The 21815-nt window shown below is 32.1% G+C and overlaps 1 protein-coding gene across 1 annotated transcript; it reads right to left on the reverse strand.

The window, feature by feature from the left end:
- Nucleotides 1-8471: 8471 nt before the first annotated feature.
- LOC149059086 (uncharacterized) lies at nt 8472-10276 on the reverse strand. The gene is made up of 2 exons (XM_089222486.1): nt 9334-10276; nt 8472-9250 (listed from the first exon to the last, which is right to left on the reverse strand). Exons 1-2 carry the CDS (start codon nt 10274-10276, stop codon nt 8472-8474), a joined length of 1722 nt encoding a protein of 573 aa, XP_089078612.1.
- Nucleotides 10277-21815: the final 11539 nt, after the last annotated feature.

Below are 21815 nucleotides of genomic sequence, written 5' to 3' on the forward strand. Positions count from 1 at the left end.
ACCTAAACAATACCTACATCATCATGAGTGTATAGTGTAGGTACATGATAAATACCCACGCATGGAAACGCCATCGACACCGTCAACGTTTATACAGATCACACAAAGTCGAACCAAAAGTGACATTTTAACATTTTAAAAGCAAACAGAAACAGTTGTTTTTAAATATTATTTGTACATGGTACATTATTATTATTATTGCATTACTATTATTTTAACGTCAAAAGTAACATGACATCATAATATTATGGTGGTATAGAGAGTGGAAAATAACTTCTAAAAGGCAGTGATTGAAAAATATATGTGAGGGGCTGAAGGCCTCCCAATTTTTTTACTCTAATTGCGTCTATGTGCAATACAATTGAAGTACGGTTAGGTTAAAATACAGATATAAGAAGATGAGTTGATTAGTTTGTACATTCATATTTATAAAAGTAAGTGTAGATACTATAAATTATATGGTAAGTCTGAGCCATCTGAGGTGAATATTTGTATCATGTGAGTACTATGTAATTGTATGAAAGAAAGTCCATTATAAACTATATTGTGAAAACGTATAAGTGTTTTGTTCATTTGTTAAAAGTACAATAACTGTAACTCTACCTTTTATTGAGTGCGTGTGTGAACTATGCAATAGAAACATAGTTCAATATCAATACGGTCAAATTATTCAATTGTATTTTGTTTTGAGCAGTAAAACAAAACAGAAGAACTACTTTTTTGACCACTGATAACTTGCTTTATCTTACATATAAAATCAGCAACTTTCACGGCGTATATAGTAATAAACGTTATATAACAAATACAAATACAATACAAATACAAATAGCAATTCATGGTGACACATAATAATAAGTTAACTTAAGCATATACGATGTACAGTTAGTTCTAAAGTATAGGGAGCATTGATAAGAGTATAGCATGTGGAATGATGAAATCCGTAGTACACATCTTACAATTAATAAAGAATTCAGTAGAAAGCCATTTAGCAGAACTCAACTGTTTGTAGTTAAAATACCTAGGTACCGATGTGTTATGTATGTAGGTACAGACAAACAACTGTTTAAGAAAACATATAAGTATAAGTTGATATAGTTGTGAGTTGTAACACATTTAGTGTAGGTGTAAGTGTGTGTGTCTGTCATAGGCGCTGTAGTGGGGGAGGGGCTGTAGGGGCTAAGCCCCCTAAAAAACATTCAAAGTCCCCCTAAAAACCACGCAAAGCTTTATATTAAAAAAACAATAAGTGATTACTATTGAAAAAACGAATAATAGAAAACTTGTTAACTTTGAAGGATCATCATTACTTATAAATCAATATTTGTTTGAAGTTATACCTTATGAATTGAAATGTGAGATGATTGTTTTGAAAAATATGATGAAATTAGTTACTATAATATATCTAAAGATACAGTTCCAAATCTTTTTGAAATGATTCAATTGGCTTTCACTCTTCAGGTCAATTCCGTCTACTTGCAACGGCCATTTTCTGCAATGAGAAGAAATAACAATTACCTCAAATCTACTATTATGTCAAAGGAACGGTTTTCGAAATAAGCAATACTTCATATTGATAGAGATGTTATATTGTTGACAACGAAATTATTTTAAATAGAAAAATAAGAATATAAAATATGTAAAAACTGTATTAAATCTGTTACCTATACTTATAAAAGTTCATTATTGTTTTATTTCTTATTTTTAAGTTTTACTTGCCTTGCAATTAGCAAATTTTTATAGTGTATAAAGGGCGGTAAAGAACTTCTAAGAGGCAGTGATTGAAAATATATGTGAGGGGCTGAAGCCTTTGGTGTGTGTGTTTGTATTGTATTTGTATCTACATTATGCAATTTAAACACTAAATATATAATACTGTATGCAGAATATTTATATCAGATACTTGTAGTATCATGTGAGTACCTACAGTGTACTTATATGAAAGAAAGTCCATTATAACATACTGTAAAATGTATAAGTGTTTTGTTATAAGTGAGTTATAACTTATGAATAACTGTAACTCTACTTATTGTCTGTCACACACAGTGTGTAGATGTGTGTGTGTGTTTGTGTATGACCTATGCAATAGAAATATTCAATTATATTTTGTTTTGAGCAGTAGAATTTTCGCAGTGTATAATAGCAATAAACGTTATATTGTTGTATAACAACATTAAAATATACATTACACATTATTTTTTAAATCTATATAACATAGTGAAATTAATTATCAGTGCCTACTATATACTACAATACATTATTAATATGTTAACAGCAACTCATGGTGATATATAATGTTAAGGTTACATAAACAAATTTCAAATATTAAGTTAACTTAAGCATTTACAACGTACAATTAGTTCTATCAACACGGAAAATAAAGTATTGAAATAATCTAACGACATAGGGATCGTTGAAAAGAGTACAGCATGTGGAATGATGAAGCCATTTAGCAGAACTCAACATGTATTTATGTATGTATTTAAGAATTTGACACCAAGGGGCAAAAAAAATAATAAAATACGCCTCATTAATCATTATAAAAAATACAATTAGCTGCCCTCTCAGCTGCCTGGGGCAACAGTACCCTATCTCCCCCCTAAATACGGCCTTAGTTATGTATATACAGACAATTAACTGTGTAAGAAAACGTATAAGTATAAATTGATATGGTACCTAGGGAGTTATGAGTAGCTAGGTAACTTTAAAATTGTAACACTGCAGCTTATTGTAGGTGTGTGTGTGTGTTTTACCTAATTAATATTAATACAATCATAGGCAACATAATCAATAACAGCAGTAGTCAGTTGAACAAAGCTGGTATAAGATGAGTTATGAAATTTTAATATTTGTTAATCTACTTGAATGTGCTGAGGTGAGATTTATGAAAGAAAGTCCATTATAACTTACTGTGAAATGGATAAGTGTTCTGTTCATTTGTTAAAGGCACATTTAAAATAAATGTGAGTTATAACTTATAAATAACTGTAACCTTGCTTATTGTGTGTGTGTGAACTATGCAAAAGAAACATACAGTTCCATACAGTTATACCTTAACAACATATTATTGTATATATTATTCAATTGTAATTTATATGAGCAGTAGAACAAAACAGAAGAACGTTTAATTGGTGTGTTCATACATACATATTCATAATCTTTATAATAATTTTTATTTATAAGTGTTTAATATGCCTATGAGTTTTGCAGAAAAAAAATTTGTTGTTGACTCTACAACATTAAGTGCAGGCACCCATTACAGAATTTGGAATGATGGAATCCCTAGTACACGTCTCACAAATAAAGAATTCAGTAGAAAGCCATAATCAATAACAGCAGTAGAACAAATTATAATATTATATGATAAGTCTGAGGTGAGATTTATGTTATGCAGAATATTTATATCAGATACTTGTATAGTATCGTGTGAGTGTACAGTATACATACTGTGAAATGTATAAGTGTTTTGATAATTTGTTAAAGGTAAAATAAAAGTGAGTTATAACTTATAAATAACTTAGTGTGTGTGAACTATGCAATAGAAACATAGTTCCACACAGTCCTACCTAAACAACATAAATACGGTCAACATTTTCAATTGTATTTTAAAATACAGAAGAACGGTGTTTATTCATGTTGATTAGGCTGAAACAATGAGTGTTAACATGCCTGTGTGTTTCGCAGTTACAAACGTGCTGTTGACTCTACAACAGTAAGTGTAGGCACCGATAACTATCGACTGCATGATCTACATTTATGTTTTAAACGAAGTTAGTTGGATAGATTGTTTTGACAAAAACATTATTGCAGCAGCATGTTAGTGTAAAACTTACAAATACAGAATTTAAAAGTGTCAATTTGGAATAATTGTTAAGCAGTAAAAATGAAATGAAATTGACATAATTTATTGTTTGTGTGACTTGCATTTGAATAACGAAATACATTTGAAACCACTGCCTAGATGATAATCTTGAATAATAATTTATTAAACTTTATGCAACCTAGTTACCGCGGTAATAAGTCATAATTCTATAAACATTTTCAACCGATTTAATGATATACTTATATGGTATTATACATAAGACGTGTGTCACCCCGTGATGTAGCAAATGCAAAAATTTAGCCGACGGTACAATAATTATCATTTATGTTTCCATTTCGTCGCGAGACAGAAAGTCGCTATTTTGTCGGCTTGGTGTAAACCCGGCATAATAACGTACGGTAATGTCGTACACGCAATATATTGTTAGAAGACGTAGGTACGATATGGATGGCTTTGAAACAGACTCGCGGCCAATTAAATTTTTTTTTTTTTTGAAACGTTTCCAATGAAAAATTCAAAAAAAAAAAATGCAAAAAAACACCGACCGTGCCGATTATCATGGCCGCCGCCAAATCGACGATCACGGTATCGATCTACACACCTACGGTTACTATGCCTAACGCCTAACGGGACCTACCTACTATTCGAGTTGTTAATCTCTGTGGAAACTACTACTGTTAAGCTGTTTTTTGATATAATTAATAATGAATCGTATTCCATTTAACCCATTGAATACATATGTGAATTCTATAAATCATATATTCTTACCTCTCGTGTATATATATACCGTTGTTTTATATATTATTGCATAATGCACTTATTTTACAATATATGAATACTTACACACACCATTGTTTTCATCAAATCATATACAATATATATATTTATGTATTCCAAATACTATTAAATATTGCATTTTAAAGGTGATCATAGTCATCCAATACGAATACATTGTGTTTTGTTAAAAAATATAAGTCATGTACTACATATTACAATATATATTGTTGTGCATTAAATACTTGCATGTTTATTTGTTTTTTAAAACATAAACAACACATAAGAGCGGCGGAACATTAACGTCGCTTACCAAATGAGTACACTATAAAATCCAGTATATTACAGTAGAGTTTATAATCTACACATCACATATATTTAATTGTTGTGTACCGTGTTTGGGTGAAATCGTATCACAGACAACAGAAAGCACAGCAAACATATATACCCAATTCGAATACATTGTAATGTCTGATGTGTGTTTGATAAAGAATAAAAGTCATGTACTACTTCTTTTACAACCTCTCCGGTGTATATATTACTCCAATTAGATATATTATGCTATTGTTATTGTCATTGTCGTTTCTTACCAAATGAGTACACTATAAAATCCAGTATAGGAATTTAACAATATAAATCTAATAACTTTATACATGTCACAGGAATATACCTAGTAGCATACTAAATGTGAATACATTGCATATGCATTATTATTGTTGTGTATGTATTGCTCTAAGTCCAATGCTTAAAGCTATGTTACATATAATATGGTCACTGGCCAGTCTAAGGCATATATATTGTATTTTATTCGTTACCTATGCACTATGTGTGTGTGTTAAGTCAAACAGAATTGTGAAATTCTATAACAATATACAGCTGTTAAAGTAAGAACAACTTGTTATGTTAAGCTGTGTACTAACCTGGTTATGTACTACACATTACTACAACTCACATGTCTATTTGTTTGTTCAATGTATGATGTATCATATCACAGAGTTGTGCGTACATCAGTTGTTGACGTTTAGAATGTACAATAATTACTGCTGTTACTCATTATGCTTTATTTATTAAAGTTATTCTCCTGACAGTATCACAATTTGTTAAAATTATTAAGCTTTGAAGGATCATCATTACTTATAAAGCAATCAAGTTATACCTAATGAATTGAAATGTGAGATGACTGTTTTGAAAAATATGATGAAATGAGTAACTATTTAATATAATTAGCAACACTTTATATTGATAACTATTATTTTAAATAGAAAAATATATATATAAGAATATAAAATGTAAAAACTGTATTAAATCTGTTACCTATACTTATAAAAGTTTAAGAACTTCTGAGAGGCAGTGATTGAAAATATATGTGAGGAGCTGAAGCCTATGGTGTGTGTGTGTGTGTGTGTGTATTTGTATGTACATTATGGAATTAAAAAACAGTTTTACCTAATTAACACAAATGCAATCATACTTATTGCAACAAAATCAATAACAGCAGTAGAATAATACTAAAATTGTTGAATGTCCTCATGTGTTGGTAACTATACTATATGCATTAAGTGGGTAAGATTTATGTTTTGCTATTCTCCCGATGGCATCACGATTTGTGTCCCCGACCAACCTACGGGCACGGTACACGTTAATTATGTAGTACGCGTGGCAGTACATCCTTCTGTATGTCTATAACGACACACATTATATTGATGTGATTTATTGAATTCAAACAAAATCGTGTACAGGCGTAGGCACGTAAAAGACGGCGGGGAAGGCTGCGAACCGAAAAAAAGCACTCGCGGCCTTTAAAGAGACGAAACGGATCGGGGAAAAACTAAAACGTCTGGAAATCCGGGCGACTGACGACGGGCGGCGACGGTTCTGGCGATCGACGTCTCGGCCCCGGCGGACGGCGCACGGGAGAAGAGCGGACCGCGCGGACGGTAAAAACTCGCGGGGAACGCGATGAGAGCTCGAACGGGGCCGAAAAAAGGTCGAAAACGGTAGTACGGGGGGCGAAAAGCGAAAATGTCGGCACCCGCCGGCGAGAATCTGAAGAATCGCACTCGAGTTATCAATAACGCGCAAACATCGGAAAAGGCGAAAAGCGATAAGCGAGAATCGCCGTCGAATTTTGTGATTGGTGATTCCCTATGGAACGAAATAATCGACACTTGGACGCGCCACCGTCTTCACGTTTTATAATATAAGACTAGCCCTCCGTGCTAGCTGGGGGAGACCCCCAGACCCCCTTGGTCGGTGAAAAGTGGGTATCGATGGTGGAGACAGAGTCGTTTGAATTATTAAAATCATTGCTGTACTCGCCGGACAATAATAAAAAGTCGTAGCAGATGATAACGATTTATGATGAGGCGTGGAGGTATCGTTTCGAAAGCGGAAAATTTGAAATCCCAGTTCAACAGTCGATACGGTCCAGTCTTGTGCTGTTATGAATGTCGAAACGAAAAGCGTAAAGCCGAATGCCGTATTTAAATGTCTAGCAAGTCAGTCACGTCAAGTGAATACCGATTTCGGAGAGTATATCGTTAGAATTTTGTACATAGCGCCTGTAATGTTGCACTACCATAATGGTAGACGATATGAGTAGGTAATACGATTGACGTCGCGATATGTGGATTTATAATAAAAGGTTTTTGTGGTAACCCATCGAGGCGGCAATATTTGAAAACCGTGTTCGAGCGTCTATCAATTCGTATTAGAGAGTCGGTAATCAAAAAACGTAAAATATAATATCATATACAATATCTCAATATCATAATTAATCAATTAATCAGCCACACTGTCAAAACAATACAAATTAAAGGATAAATGTTAAAAATTACCAATAACAATGAAATGAAACCGACGGACTACTTGTGTTGGTAAGAATGAACGTAAAAATGTCCGACGTGCCAATGACATAAAGTGAATTACACACATACCTTCTTCTTCTTCTTCGGTAAACTCGGCCACTATGACCATCCCGACATACATCCTTGCCTCCAGTTTTCTCTATTCGATGCCTGTAATCTCCAATCTTCTCCTCCACCTAATGCTTTCACATCATCCCTAACTCCATCCTCCCATCTCCGACGTGGTCTTCCCAGCGGTCTTTTTCCATTAGGGTTCTCCTCCAGTACCATACGTATGAGTGGGTTTTGACTACGCCAGGCATGCCCAGCCCAAAGCAATCTTTTGTTCTTTATCGTTTCGAGTATACTGGGTTTATGAAAGAGTGTCTCTAGTTCATCATTCTTCCTTATTCTCCATTCCCCACTAAGCCTGTCCTTTACTGGTCCAAAGATCTTCCTCAGTATTTTTCTTTCCAGAACTAAGAGTTTTCTTTCATCACTTTTCCTTAATGGCCACGCCTCAGCTCCATAAGTAATAACAGGTCGTATTAATGTGATGTATAATTGTAATTTTAACTCTCTTGAAAGTGATCTTGATCCCAGTAATTTCGCAAGACCATAAAGGCATTTATTTCCTGACTGAATTCTTGTTCCTATTTCTATTTCGATTTCATTTCTCTCTGAAAGTATGGATCCTAGGTACTTAAATTGTCTTGTTCTTTTGAAATTTCGGTTGTTGATGTTAAGAGTTGGATATAATCTTATAGTGTCTCGTCTTCCTACTACCATATATTCCGTTTTGTCCTCATTGATATGGAGTCCAACTTTCAGTGCTGCTTTCTCCAGCCGGTTTAATAAATCTTTTAGTCCGTCTTGTGAATCCTCCATGATCACCAGATCATCTGCATAAGCCAGAAGTCCTATGGACGATTCCTGGAATTTAACTCCTTCTTGCGGTGTAATATTCATCTCTCTTACGACTTTCTCTACTACTATATTAAATAAGATTGGTGACATAGCGTCTCCCTGTCTTAATCCCGATTTAACAAAATTGGGCCTGAGTTTGTATTTCCAACCTTAACTTTGACAAATGTATCCAAAATGCTTATCCCAACCAATTTTATAAGCTTGTCCTGGAAATGGAATTCTCTCAAGATGTTTATTAAGCTTTCTCTATGGATGCTATCATACGCCTTCTTAAAATCTATGAAAAGAACGTGTATTTCTCTATCGAACTCCCAGATATTTTGAAATATTTGTCTTAAAATAAATATCTGGTCTGTGGTCGATCTTCCCGGTCTGAAGCCACCTAGGTAATAATAGAAACCCCGGTCTAATTGCCAATAATTTGTTCTGCTTTTGTTTTTATTCTTGTTAATAGGCAATTCTTGTTTACTTCCCTTTTTATGAATTGGACAGATCACCGCTGTCTTCCACTCTTTAGGCATTTTTTCAGTTGTCCAGACTTCGTGAATTACCTTCCATAACCACATTACCATTTCCTCTCCGCCTTCCTTTAAGAGCTCTGATTGAATGTCATCCTCTCCGGGGGATTTGTTATTCTTTATCATGTTTATCTGTAATTTTATTTCTTCCAAGGTCGGTTCTTCACAATCCTGTGATTCTTGGATTTCCTGATTAAAATTAAAATTAAAGGTTTCATTCGGTTCTTCACAGTTTAGCAAGTTTTCAAAGTAGCTAGCCCATTTCTTTGCCAACTCTTCATTTGTAGTTATCAGGGAGCCATCATCATCCCTTAGAAATCTTTCTTTCTTTTTGTATCCACCTCTGAGATCATTCAGGTCACTCGCTTATACATATCCCTAGTTCTGTGTGTTTTATAATCGAGTTCTGCTGTTTCTAATATGTTTTGAACGTATTTTCTCTTTTCACATCTCAATATCTTGCTGGCTTCTTTTTGGCGAGTTCTAAATCTTCTCAGTGTTACTTCGTTGTTAGTGTCAATTAACCACTCTTGTCTTGCTAATTTTCTTCTTTGTACAGCTTCTTCACAAATCGTATTGAACCATGGTTTTGTTTTCGATACTTTTTTTCCCAAGACTTTCGATGATGCTTCATTTATGCTTTCTTTTGTTTTATCAACATTTAAGTTTCTTTCTATATCTAGTTGTTTACTTTTAATAATATTCTGAAAGCACTCTACATACTCTTTGCATATTTGTTTGTCCTTTAGTTTATTTATATCGGTACGTCCTTTGTTTGTTAGATTACCTTTCTTATACTTCTTAATTTTTACTTTCATCCATATACCAACCAATAGGTGGTCCGAGTCCATATCAGCTCCCCGTAAAGTTCTTATATTCAGGATACTATTTTTGAATCTATTATTTATTAGGACATGGTCAATTTGGTTTTGATGTCTCCCATTCGGCGAGATCCATGTATATTTATGTATGTCTTTTCGTTGGAACATAGTACTTTTGACCACCAAACCCTTTCCTAAAGCGAAGTCGATTAATTTAGTACCATTATCGTTGGTGCTGGAATGTAGGCTGTAGTTTCCAATAGTCGATTTGTAGCACTCTTCCCTTCCTATTTTTGCATTGAAATCGCCTAGTACTAATTTTATATCACCTTTTGACGTGCTAAACGTATCTTCTAGTGTTGCATAAAACAGCTCTTTTTCTTCTTCATTCTTATCCTCAGTTGGAGCATGCGCGTTGATTAATACCATGTCAAAATTGTCTGTTTTAATTGTTAAAGTTGTAATTCTCGGATTTATATCTCTAAACTCCTTTACTGAATGTATAATTGATTCGTGCACAGCAAAACCGGTTCCCAGTTTATGACCTTTTTCGCATTTTCCGTTAAACATACCTAAACAATACCTACATCATCAAGAGTGTATAGTGTAGGTACATGATAAATACCCACGCATGGAAACGCCATCGACACCGTCAACGTTTATACAGATCACACAAAGTCGAACCAAAAGTGACATTTTAACATTTTAAAAGCAAACAGAAACAGTTGTTTTTAAATATTATTTGTACATGGTACATTATTATTATTATTGCATTACTATTATTTTAACGTCAAAAGTAACATGACATCATAATATTATGGTGGTATAGAGAGTGGAAAATAACTTCTAAAAGGCAGTGATTGAAAAATATATGTGAGGGGCTGAAGGCCTCCCAATTTTTTTACTCTAATTGCGTCTATGTGCAATACAATTGAAGTACGGTTAGGTTAAAATACAGATATAAGAAGATGAGTTGATTAGTTTGTACATTCATATTTATAAAAGTAAGTGTAGATACTATAAATTATATGGTAAGTCTGAGCCATCTGAGGTGAATATTTGTATCATGTGAGTACTATGTAATTGTATGAAAGAAAGTCCATTATAAACTATATTGTGAAAATGTATAAGTGTTTTGTTCATTTGTTAAAAGTACAATAACTATAGTCTATAACTCTACCTTTTATTGAGTGCGTGTGTGAACTATGCAATAGAAACATAGTTCAATATCAATACGGTCAAATTATTCAATTGTATTTTGTTTTGAGCAGTAAAACAAAACAGAAGAACTACTTTTTTGACCACTGATAACTTGCTTTATCTTACATATAAAATCAGCAACTTTCACGGCGTATATAGTAATAAACGTTATATAACAAATACAAATACAATACAAATACAAATAGCAATTCATGGTGATACATAATAATAAGTTAACTTAAGCATATACGATGTACAGTTAGTTCTAAAGTATAGGGAGCATTGATAAGAGTATAGCATGTGGAATGATGAAATCCGTAGTACACATCTTACAATTAATAAAGAATTCAGTAGAAAGCCTTTTAGCAGAACTCAACTGTTTGTAGTTAAAATACCTAGGTACCGATGTGTTATGTATGTAGGTACAGACAAACAACTGTTTAAGAAAACATATAAGTATAAGTTGATATAGTTGTGAGTTGTAACACATTTAGTGTAGGTGTAAGTGTGTGTGTCTGTCATAGGCGCTGTAGTGGGGGAGGGGCTGTAGGGGCTAAGCCCCCTAAAAAACATTCAAAGTCCACCTAAAAACCACGCAAAGCTTTATATTAAAAAAACAATAAGTGATTACTATTGAAAAAACGAATAATAGAAAACTTGTTAACTTTGAAGGATCATCATTACTTATAAATCAATATTTGTTTGAAGTTATACCTTATGAATTGAAATGTGAGATGATTGTTTTGAAAAATATGATGAAATGAGTTACTATAATATATCTAAAGATACAGTTCCAAATCTTTTTGAAATGATTCAATTGGCTTTCACTCTTCAGGTCAATTCCGTCTACTTGCAAACGGCCATTTTCTGCAATGAGAAGAAATAACAATTACCTGAAATCTACTATTATGTCAAAGGAACCGTTTTCGAAATAAGCAATACTTCATATTGATAGAGATGTTATATTGTTGACAACGAAATTATTTTAAATAGAAAAATAAGAATATAAAATGTAAAAACTGTATTAAATCTGTTACCTATACTTATAAAAGTTCATTATTGTTTTATTTTTAAGTTTTACTTGCCTGGCAATTAGCACATTTTTATAGAGGATAAAGGATAACTTCTGATAGTCAGTGATTGTAAAATATATGTGAGGGGCTGTGGTGTGTGTGTGTGTGTTCGTATGTACACAGTTTTACCTAATTAACACTAATACAATCATAATGTTGGTTAATCTACTTGTGACAGTAAATTTGAGACAAAAATTGTTGAATGTTCTCATGTGTTGTTAACTGTACAGTATAGTCTATACTATATGCATTAAGTGGGTAAGATTTATGTTTTGCAGAATATTTATATCAGATACTTGTAGTATCATGTGAGTACCTACAGTGTACTTATATGAAAGAAAGTCCATTATAACATACTGTAAAATGTATAAGTGTTTTGTTATAAGTGAGTTATAACTTATAAATAACTGTAACTCTACTTATTGTCTGTCACACACAGTGTGTAGGTGTGTGTCTGTGTTTGTGTATGACCTATGCAATAGAAATATATTCGATTATATTTTGTTTTGAGCAGTAGAATTTTCGCAGTGTATAATAGCAATAAACGTTACCTATATTGTTGTATAACAACATTAAAATATACATTACACATTATTTTTTAAATCTATATAACATAGTGAAATTAATTATCAGTGCCTACTATATACTACAATACATTATTAATATGTTAACAGCAATTCATGGTGATATATAATGTTAAGGTTACATAAACAAATTTCAAATATTAAGTTAACTTAAGCATTTACAACGTACAATTAGTTCTATCAACACGGCAAATAAAGTATTGAAATAATCTAACGATATAGGGATCATTGAAAAGAGTACAGCATGTGGAATGATGAAGCCATTTAGCAGAACTCAACATGTATTTATGTATGTATTTAAGAATTTGACACCAAGGGGCAAAAAAAAAAATAATAAAATACGCCTCATTAATCATTATAAAAAATACAATTAGCTGCCCTCTCAGCTGCCTGGGGCAACAGTACCCTGTATCTCCCCCCTAAATACGGCCTTAGTTATGTATATACAGACAATCAACTGTGTAAGAAAACGTATAAGTATAAATTGATATGGTACCTAGTGAGTTATGAGTAGCTAGGTAACTTTAAAATTGTAACACTGCAGCTTATTGTAGGTGTGTGTGTGTGTGTGTGTGTTAGTATATACAATACAATTAAAACATAGTTTTACCTAATTAATATTAATACAATCATAGGCAACATAATTAATAACAGCAGTAGTCAGTTGAACAAAACTGGTATAAGATGAGTTATGAAACTTTAATATTTGTTAATCTACTTGAATGTGCTGAGGTGAGATTTATGAAAGAAAGTCCATTATAACTTACTGTGAAACGTATAAGTGTTCTGTTCATTTGTTAAAGGCACATTTAAAATAAATGTGAGTTATAACTTATAAATAACTGTAACCTTGCTTATTGTGTGTGTGTGAACTATGCAAAAGAAACATACAGTTCCATACAGTTATACCTTAACAACATATTATTGTACATATTATTCAATTGTAATTTATATGAGCAGTAGAACAAACAGAAGAACGTTTAATTGGTGTGTTCATACATACATATTCATAATCTTTATAATAATTTTTATTTATAAGTGTTTAATATGCCTATGAGTTTTGCAGAAACAAAATTTGACTCTACAACATTAAGTGTAGGCACCCTTTACAGAATTTGGAATGATGGAATCCCTAGTACTCGTCTCACAAATAAAGAATTCAGTAGAAAGCCATTTAGCAGAACTCAACAGGTGGTATTAACTGTTTGTAGTTAAAGTACCTAGATACCAATGTGTTATGAGTAACATTAAAATTGTAACACTACTTAATGTAGATGTGAATGTGTGCGTTAGTATGTACAATACAATTAAAACGTGGTTTTACCTAATTAACATTAATGCAATCCATAGCCAAAACTGCTATAAGATGAGTTATAAAATATTTGTTAATCTACTTGAATGAGCTTATGTGTTAGTAACTGCAGTAAGTGTAGGTACTATACTATATGTATTAACTATTAAGTGAATTTATAAATTACATAGGTATATGATTGTAGCATCTCATGTGAGTAGAGTGTACTTGTAAGAAAGAAAGTCCATAATGTGTTTTGTTCATCTGTTATTGGTATATTTTAAATAAAAGTTAGTTATAACTTAAAAATAAAGTAACTCTACTTATTGTGTGTGTGTGTGTGTGTGTGTGAACTATTTACCTAAACAATATTAAAATACGGAATATTCAATTGTATATTGTTTTGAGCAGTAGAACTAAACAGAAGAATGTTTAATTGGTGTATTCATACATGCATATTTATAATCTTTATATAAATTTATTTATGTCGATTAGGCTGAAACAATAAGTGTTTAATATGCCTGTGAGTTTTGCAGAAACAAAATGTGTTGTTAAGTGAATAACTATGAACTGTGTGATCAGAGTGAGAAAGGTTTATGTCTTGAGTTTAGAATTTGGAATGATGAAAAAGAATTCAGTAGAAAGCCATTTAGCAGAAATCAACAGGTGATTTTAACTGTTTGTAGTTAAAGTACCTAGACAGTAGATACCGATGTGTTATGTACAAACAAATGTGTAAGAAAACATTATAAGTACCTATGTGTTATGAGTAACATTCAAATTGTAACACTACTCATTGTAGGTGTGTGTGTGTGTGTGTGTGTGTGTATGTGTTTGTATGCACAATACAATTAAAACACAGTTTTGCCCAATTAAAATTAATACAATCACCGGGAACCAAATCAATAACAGCAGTAGAACAAATTATAATATTTGTTAGTAAAGTTAGTAAATTATATGATAAGTCTGAGGTGAGATTTATGTTATGCATAATATTTATTATATCAGATACTTGTAGTTATGCGAAAGAAAGTCCATTATAACATACTGTGAAATGTATATAAGTGTTTTGATCATTTAAAAGTGTCAATTTGGAATAATTGTTAAGCAGTAAAAATGAAATGAAATCGACATAATTTATTGTTTGTGCGACTTGCATTTGAATAACGAAATACATTTGAAACCACTGCCTAGATGATAATCTTGAATAATAATTTATTAAACTTTATGCAACCGAGTTACCGCGGTAATAAGTCATAATTCTATAAACATTTTCAACCGATTTAATGATATACTTATATGGTATTATACATAAGACGTGTGTCACCCCGTGATGTAGTAAATGCAAAAATTTAGCCGACGGTACAATAATTATCATTTATGTTTCCATTTCGTCGCGAGACAGAAAGTCGCTGTTTTGTCGGCTTGGTGTAAACCCGGCATAATAACGTACGGTAATGTCGTACACGCAATATATTGTTAGAAGGCGTAGGTACGATATGGATGGCTTTGAAACAGATTCGCGGCCAATTAAATTTTTTTTTTTTTAAACGTTTCCAATGAAAAATTCGAAAAAAAAAATGCAAAAAAAACCACGACGCACGGATATCATTGCCGCCGCCAAATCGACGATCACGGATTCGATCTACCCACCTACGGTTACTACGCCTAACGCCTAACGGGACCTACCTACTATTCGAGTTGACATTTAGTACGAAAACAACTACTGTTAAGCCGTTTTTCGCGGTAACGAAAAGCGAATCACACGTCGTTTAACCGATAGACTCCGTACGATTCGCGTACGCGATAAAACCTATTCGGCGCGTACGTACAACGCGGCTCTCGTCGATTTAATTAATATATATATATATATATATATAATATGTCAAAATATAGGCTACGGGGACCTCGGTCTGTAAACGCAACCGCGCGGGCCGCGGACCGAATCGGGGTACTAACCGGCGGCTTCGAAAAGACGTCCGCCGAGCGATCAGCACACGGACGGCGTTTAAAAAGACGAAACCGATAACGGTAAAAAGGGAGAAATAACGGGCGACCAAACGACTCGAGGCGGCACCGTTTGCCGTCGAACCGATCGAGACGCGGACCTCGGACGACGGGACGCGAACGAAAACCGAAAACGTGAAAAAAAGTCGAAAAGGCGAAACGAAAACCGTCATTTCGAAAAATTCGGACGTCCGATAACGGCGGTGGCCCCGTTGATGATAACGGCGGCGGAAACGGCGCGGCGATGCGGCTCGGGCGAAGCGGCTACACTGTAGTCACCCAAGGGACGAAATAATCGACACCGGGACGCGCCACCGTCTTCACGTTTTATAATATAAGATTTTTTAAATCGAGTTTATTTCCTGAATCAACGTTTAAATTATTATTTGTTATACTATAATCTACAGATTCAACTTCGTCATAGAAGTGTTCTAATTTTTCTTCCTCTTGTTTATTAATTATTGTTCCTAAAGTATTGTTATATAAGTTTTTACTTTAATTTAAAATATGATTGTGTATTAACGAATTACTACTTTCCGAAATTCCCTTCGCCTCTATCCTATCTAATTTCTCTACCATGCTACTTGTTTTTGTAATGTCCGCCGAAAATCCTGACTCTTATTCCTGGTTGATTCCTGAATTAAAATTAATTATTTCGTATTCGTTTTCCTTATTTTGATAAAAATTTTCAAAACCATCAATAATTTTTTCAATTTTTTTTTGTGATATCTTGTGCTTTATTATTTAAATTATCATACACCTTCTTACTCTCTGCTATCTTTTTACTTAATTCTTGATTATTTAATGATGTATCATTTAATTCTGCTTTTATATCAGTGCCCCTAATTTTATTGTTTATCGATGTATCTATAATATTCTGTTTTTCAATGTCGTTTAATGTATCCTCTAGGTCACTGAATGTTGATTTCTCCTTGTAAAAATTTTATAATCTAGTTCTTATTTCATATAATGTACTTACTAATTTTAATTTATTTAATATGCAAATTTCTATAAGTCCTGTAATTTTCTTTAAGTAAATGTCTGTGAATTTCGATATAGCAAGTGCCCTATTATTATCTTTGTTCATATCCCATTAATAATTTTATTTTTATATATTAATAATAATAAAAAAAATTGATTGATAAATAACTATACTAATAATAAAATAAAAATATATATATCGCATCCACTTGGTGTAATCGTATTTTTCATGAAATGAATATCCATTTCATGAACTACGATCATATAGTGTTAGTCAAATTTTAGTTCAAGAAATGGACAATGGACATATATTTTATCCATTTCATGAAATATTAAACTCTGATTTGTTATGAAAAAATAAAATCTGTTTAAATTAAGTTTACTTTTTAATCTATTACATATCTAAACCTTGTCCCCCAGAAGTACGAGAAACTGTTTCACGTAATGTGAGTTGTTTATCATTATTAACTTCAGTAATTTAAAAAAATAAATAGATGTCGCGGGTTTCAAACTTGCTGAATTGTACCACCCTTTTACTAAACCATATTGAGTTCCGAGTTGGTAAAGTTTATGTTTGTTCTGATATAATATGTAGTATTTAAAGATTTCGATTTCAAGAAAAGTTACCTATTGATGTAATTAATTTAAAATATTACACAAAGTGTAAAATAAGAGTTTAAATTTCATTAAATGGATAAAACACCAACCTAACCTAACCTAACCTAACCTAAAAGGATATTATTTTATACATATTTTCTTTTCTTTTGAAAATTGTCAGGTGCATATTAATACTTGTCCGTTTAGTAATAAGTAGTGATTATTAACAAATATTTTATTTTTATATTGTATACCGAATCATAGTTATCGTATCCATTTACAACGTAGGTATTTAAGTATTAGACTTTTATCCTTATACCTTAGTATTTCAAGTAGAATAACTCTGGAAGTTTTCGTTCGATTTTTGATTGCTATATGTCAAAATTGTCAGAAAAATTATCTGAATCACATTTTGCTTTAAAACATATAGAATCTCATTTGGAAAACCAAAGTTAGTATCGCTACATGATAGTCCTTAAAAGCTGCTAAAAATCTAAGTACTCAAAAATATCGTCTTTAACTACACTTTAAAATTCTAAAAATCAGAATTTGAATATATGCATAATTTAAGCATAAAAATGGGGCGAGATATCACCCGGTATATATATATATATATATATATATATAGGTGTAGCTTTTAGAAATTTGGAGAACAAAAATTGGAAGTACGCATTATGTTATATTATTTAAATTAGGACAATAACAATTATGATGGATAGATTTTATAGATTGAATTTTATAAATTTTATTTTTAATTAAGAAATATTTTAAAGATTAATATAAATATAGGTTAAGACCTGGACATAAATGATAATTATCAGGAAAAAATAAAACAGTTTTTCTCCCTCGTCATAAATGTATATATTTTGTTGTAAAACATTGTGGAACAAAAAAATCCATTGAATTGTAATTATTAAAATTCAAAATATTAATGTTATAAACGTGTAAATTAATTTTTGCCATAACTTAAAATACATCAATTGGGAGTTTACAAGAACTTAACAATATAACAAGAATCAAGTTTAAATATTTCTTAATTGATTTAATTTATATTTATAATAATACAATAAGTTAATCGTTAAATAAGTTTTTGAGATTTAATATTTTTGTAAAGAAAGGTTTGAATTCGTCTTTGGTAATCATTTCATTACAGAAGTAAGTTATTGGTTCAGCTTGAATTTCTCCTGAAAAATAAATTCATATCACATTTTTTGATTGAGTGTATGTTTTAATGACAATATTGAAATTTTCAACAATCATAAACCAACAAATAACATTTAAAAATGTATTTAGTACATTTAGATTATAGAATAAAATACAGTTTATAGGTATGAATATTACCAAATTTCTCAATTTTGATAAATTTTATTAAAACACATGATGCTCAAATGATACAATATTATGATACCCCGGACTCTACCAGTGGCGTATTTGTGGGAGGATGATGACCCCCCAAGATATGTTTTAAATCTTATTTTATTTTTTTGAACTTATTAGGGTTAAATATTTAAATTATAGTAATTACCCGTAGTAATTACCCACTCACGCAGTTGATTGTGACTCACACAGTCATCTATTCAATTCATAGTAGAGTTTTTAAAAAATTGCGTGGTTTTACACGATCACAAATTTCCTATGGTGCCGTCCGATTGCGTCATCCAGTTTCCAACTAGGTCCCACTCCACTAGAAGTAAATACCGTATATGTCACCTCTTGGATTTAGGGGGTAGTATCATGAATATAGTGATATATACATATATTGTTACTAACACCTGAATATTATGATGTATAATATCAATACGAGTATATATTAGTATGATAAGTAAGACGACTGTCAGGAATTGTGTGTTAGCCGACGGCTCGTCGACGTGAATTCGCCGACTAAGGGATTTCGACGTCCGGCTGGCCGTAGGCCGACGCACAAAAGTGGAGGACAGTCAGTGTTAATACAGAGCCTTAGAGTAACAGAACGTTCGTAACTGTAAATTCGCTATTCTTATTTTTTAAAGTCACAATAAACTATATTTATATTTTAAATTACATAATAGTACGTTTTTTATTGTCGTGAACCTTCGGGATCATAACAAGCTTATGTTCAGATTGAGTACTATGTAAGATTCGAATTGATTGGCGAAGAAGTCTGCTTCCTGAATCAAATTTTGAGATATGTTGGCTACAAATGCCACTGATTGTGGATTCATGGCTTGGATAATGCGGATGGGTGCTACGTTGGTGTTTCCCGGATGTCGCTGGCGTTTCATCGATTAGTCTTTGGGCTCTGATTGCTGCGCAAGGCACGGGAGCTTTTGCCAAGTGTCCATTTAAAGAGACAAAATCCTTTCCACACCCGGGACATTTAGATTTCGGTTTTGATGGGATTAGGTTGTGCGGAGCTACTAATGATAGTTGAGACACGGTTTCGTTTTGAGAGGCCATTTTAGAAGGGGCGTGCCCCTTAGTGTGCGTGTGGCGTCTACCGAATGAACAGATGTGTTCCCCATTAGGGTAATGTGTTGGTAACCGCGATGACGCCCGATTACGGCACTATTTGTACCCCGTCTCTTCTTTGCGTGGTATCGGTTCTTCTCCGTAAGCAGACAGCTGTTCCATGGAAGTCCCGTTTCAACACGGGTGGCTTTGGGCGGCTGTGTTGGGTATAGGGAAAAAAACAAAAACGACTATAACTCAGCCGTTGGTTGTCGGACCTCGAAGGTGGAGGTGTCTGTGGATTCGTCTTGACAAGCTGCGTGCGACCAGCTACCGCGCGCGAACGTACAACGTGCTGTTCGTCGGAAATTGGGCCTCCAGCGGTAGGGTGGGTGTAACGAGATTTCTCGTAAACGGGGGGGCCTAGCTAGATGCGCGGTACGGATAGTTTTTTTTAACCTCAGAAAATTGAATGTAGATATTTAAAAAATAAAATCACACTTCTTATCTAAATTATGTTGAATATTATTATTATTAATAATAGTAGTATATATATACCATTCCTGGCGCACTTTTATTTTATCAGTAAAAGATCACAAAGAAAACAATGTGCAAAAAGATCAGACAATTGAAATGCAATAATTATTAAAATATTTTTCATAGAACTTATGATATTAATAATTGAAAATTGAAATGCAAATATAATCGCAAAATATTTTATTATATTATATTTTCAATCTTTTTTATTTTGATTTTTAATTAATGTATTAAGATGGTTTACAAAATTATTTTTATCTATATTTGTTTTATGATGTCCCCAAGCTAAAGTATCAATACCATTTTCCAAAACAAATCTTTTATCATCTTAAGCACTTAAAGCTTTTTTGTTTTGTTCTACAGTAAAAATATCATGTTTCTTTGTTCTAAATAAATTTTGTTTAACATATTTTGGGGTTTTATCAAATAAACAATTCTTAAAGTCATTAAAACATATTTTATTTTTCACTACATTTTTTTTAACACCTTTAGCTTTTTTATTTTCTTTTTCACTATCTAAAATTGTATGTGAATATAATTTAGATCTTAAACCTATAAATTCTGTCATAATTTTTCCATTCAACTCATCTTTAAACTTACCTAAAACTTTTTTGTTAATTAAAGGTAGATCATAAATATTATCTTTTGGATAATCAGATGTATCAAAATGATCTAAATTAATTTTCATATCCTGATAGAAATCATCAGTTTTTATTTCTATTATTAATGAGTCTGTATCAGTATAATATAACAATCTAACTCTATTTCCACATTTTTTCTTTAGTATATTATAATAAAAATCATACATTAATAATTTAGATAAATCTAAAACACACATTCCTATATAAATTGGTTGTTTTAAAGTTATTTGTGTTCTTTTCATATGGATTGCAGCTAAATTTCCTGTAAAAATTGTCCTTCTATCAAAATTTGGTCTCACAATTAATTTGTCTAGTTTTGACACATAAGAACATAATCTTATATCAACATGATTTCTAACATTCATCATAGTACGTCCCAAAACACTATTGTTCATTAATTTGAAATATTCTTTTTCAAACTCATTCTTAGCTTTTGATCTAAGATTAGTATTGAAATCAATATAAACTTTTAACCAAGGAGATTGACTAAATTCTAACACTCTATGAATTTTCTCTATCTTTAAACCTAATTTAATATATAATTTTAACGTTTCATAATGTATTATATATTTTGTCTTATCATACAAAGTTGTTAATAATTTTGGGAGTTGTTCACTATCAAAATGTCTTTCTGGCGCTAAAGGGAAATCTGAATGTAGATCATGAAGTTCTTTAGGATAAGCTAAATCAACTTCTAAAATATAACCTTTAGGTGATACATCAGAAATATTCATTACATCAAAATTATTCAGATTATCAATCCATTTGAAA

Source organism: Diuraphis noxia, unplaced genomic scaffold, assembly GCF_037042655.1.
Source record: "Diuraphis noxia isolate RWA-SAM2 unplaced genomic scaffold, SU_Dnox_SAM2 contig0001, whole genome shotgun sequence".
Taxonomy (NCBI): Eukaryota; Metazoa; Arthropoda; class Insecta; order Hemiptera; family Aphididae; genus Diuraphis; species Diuraphis noxia.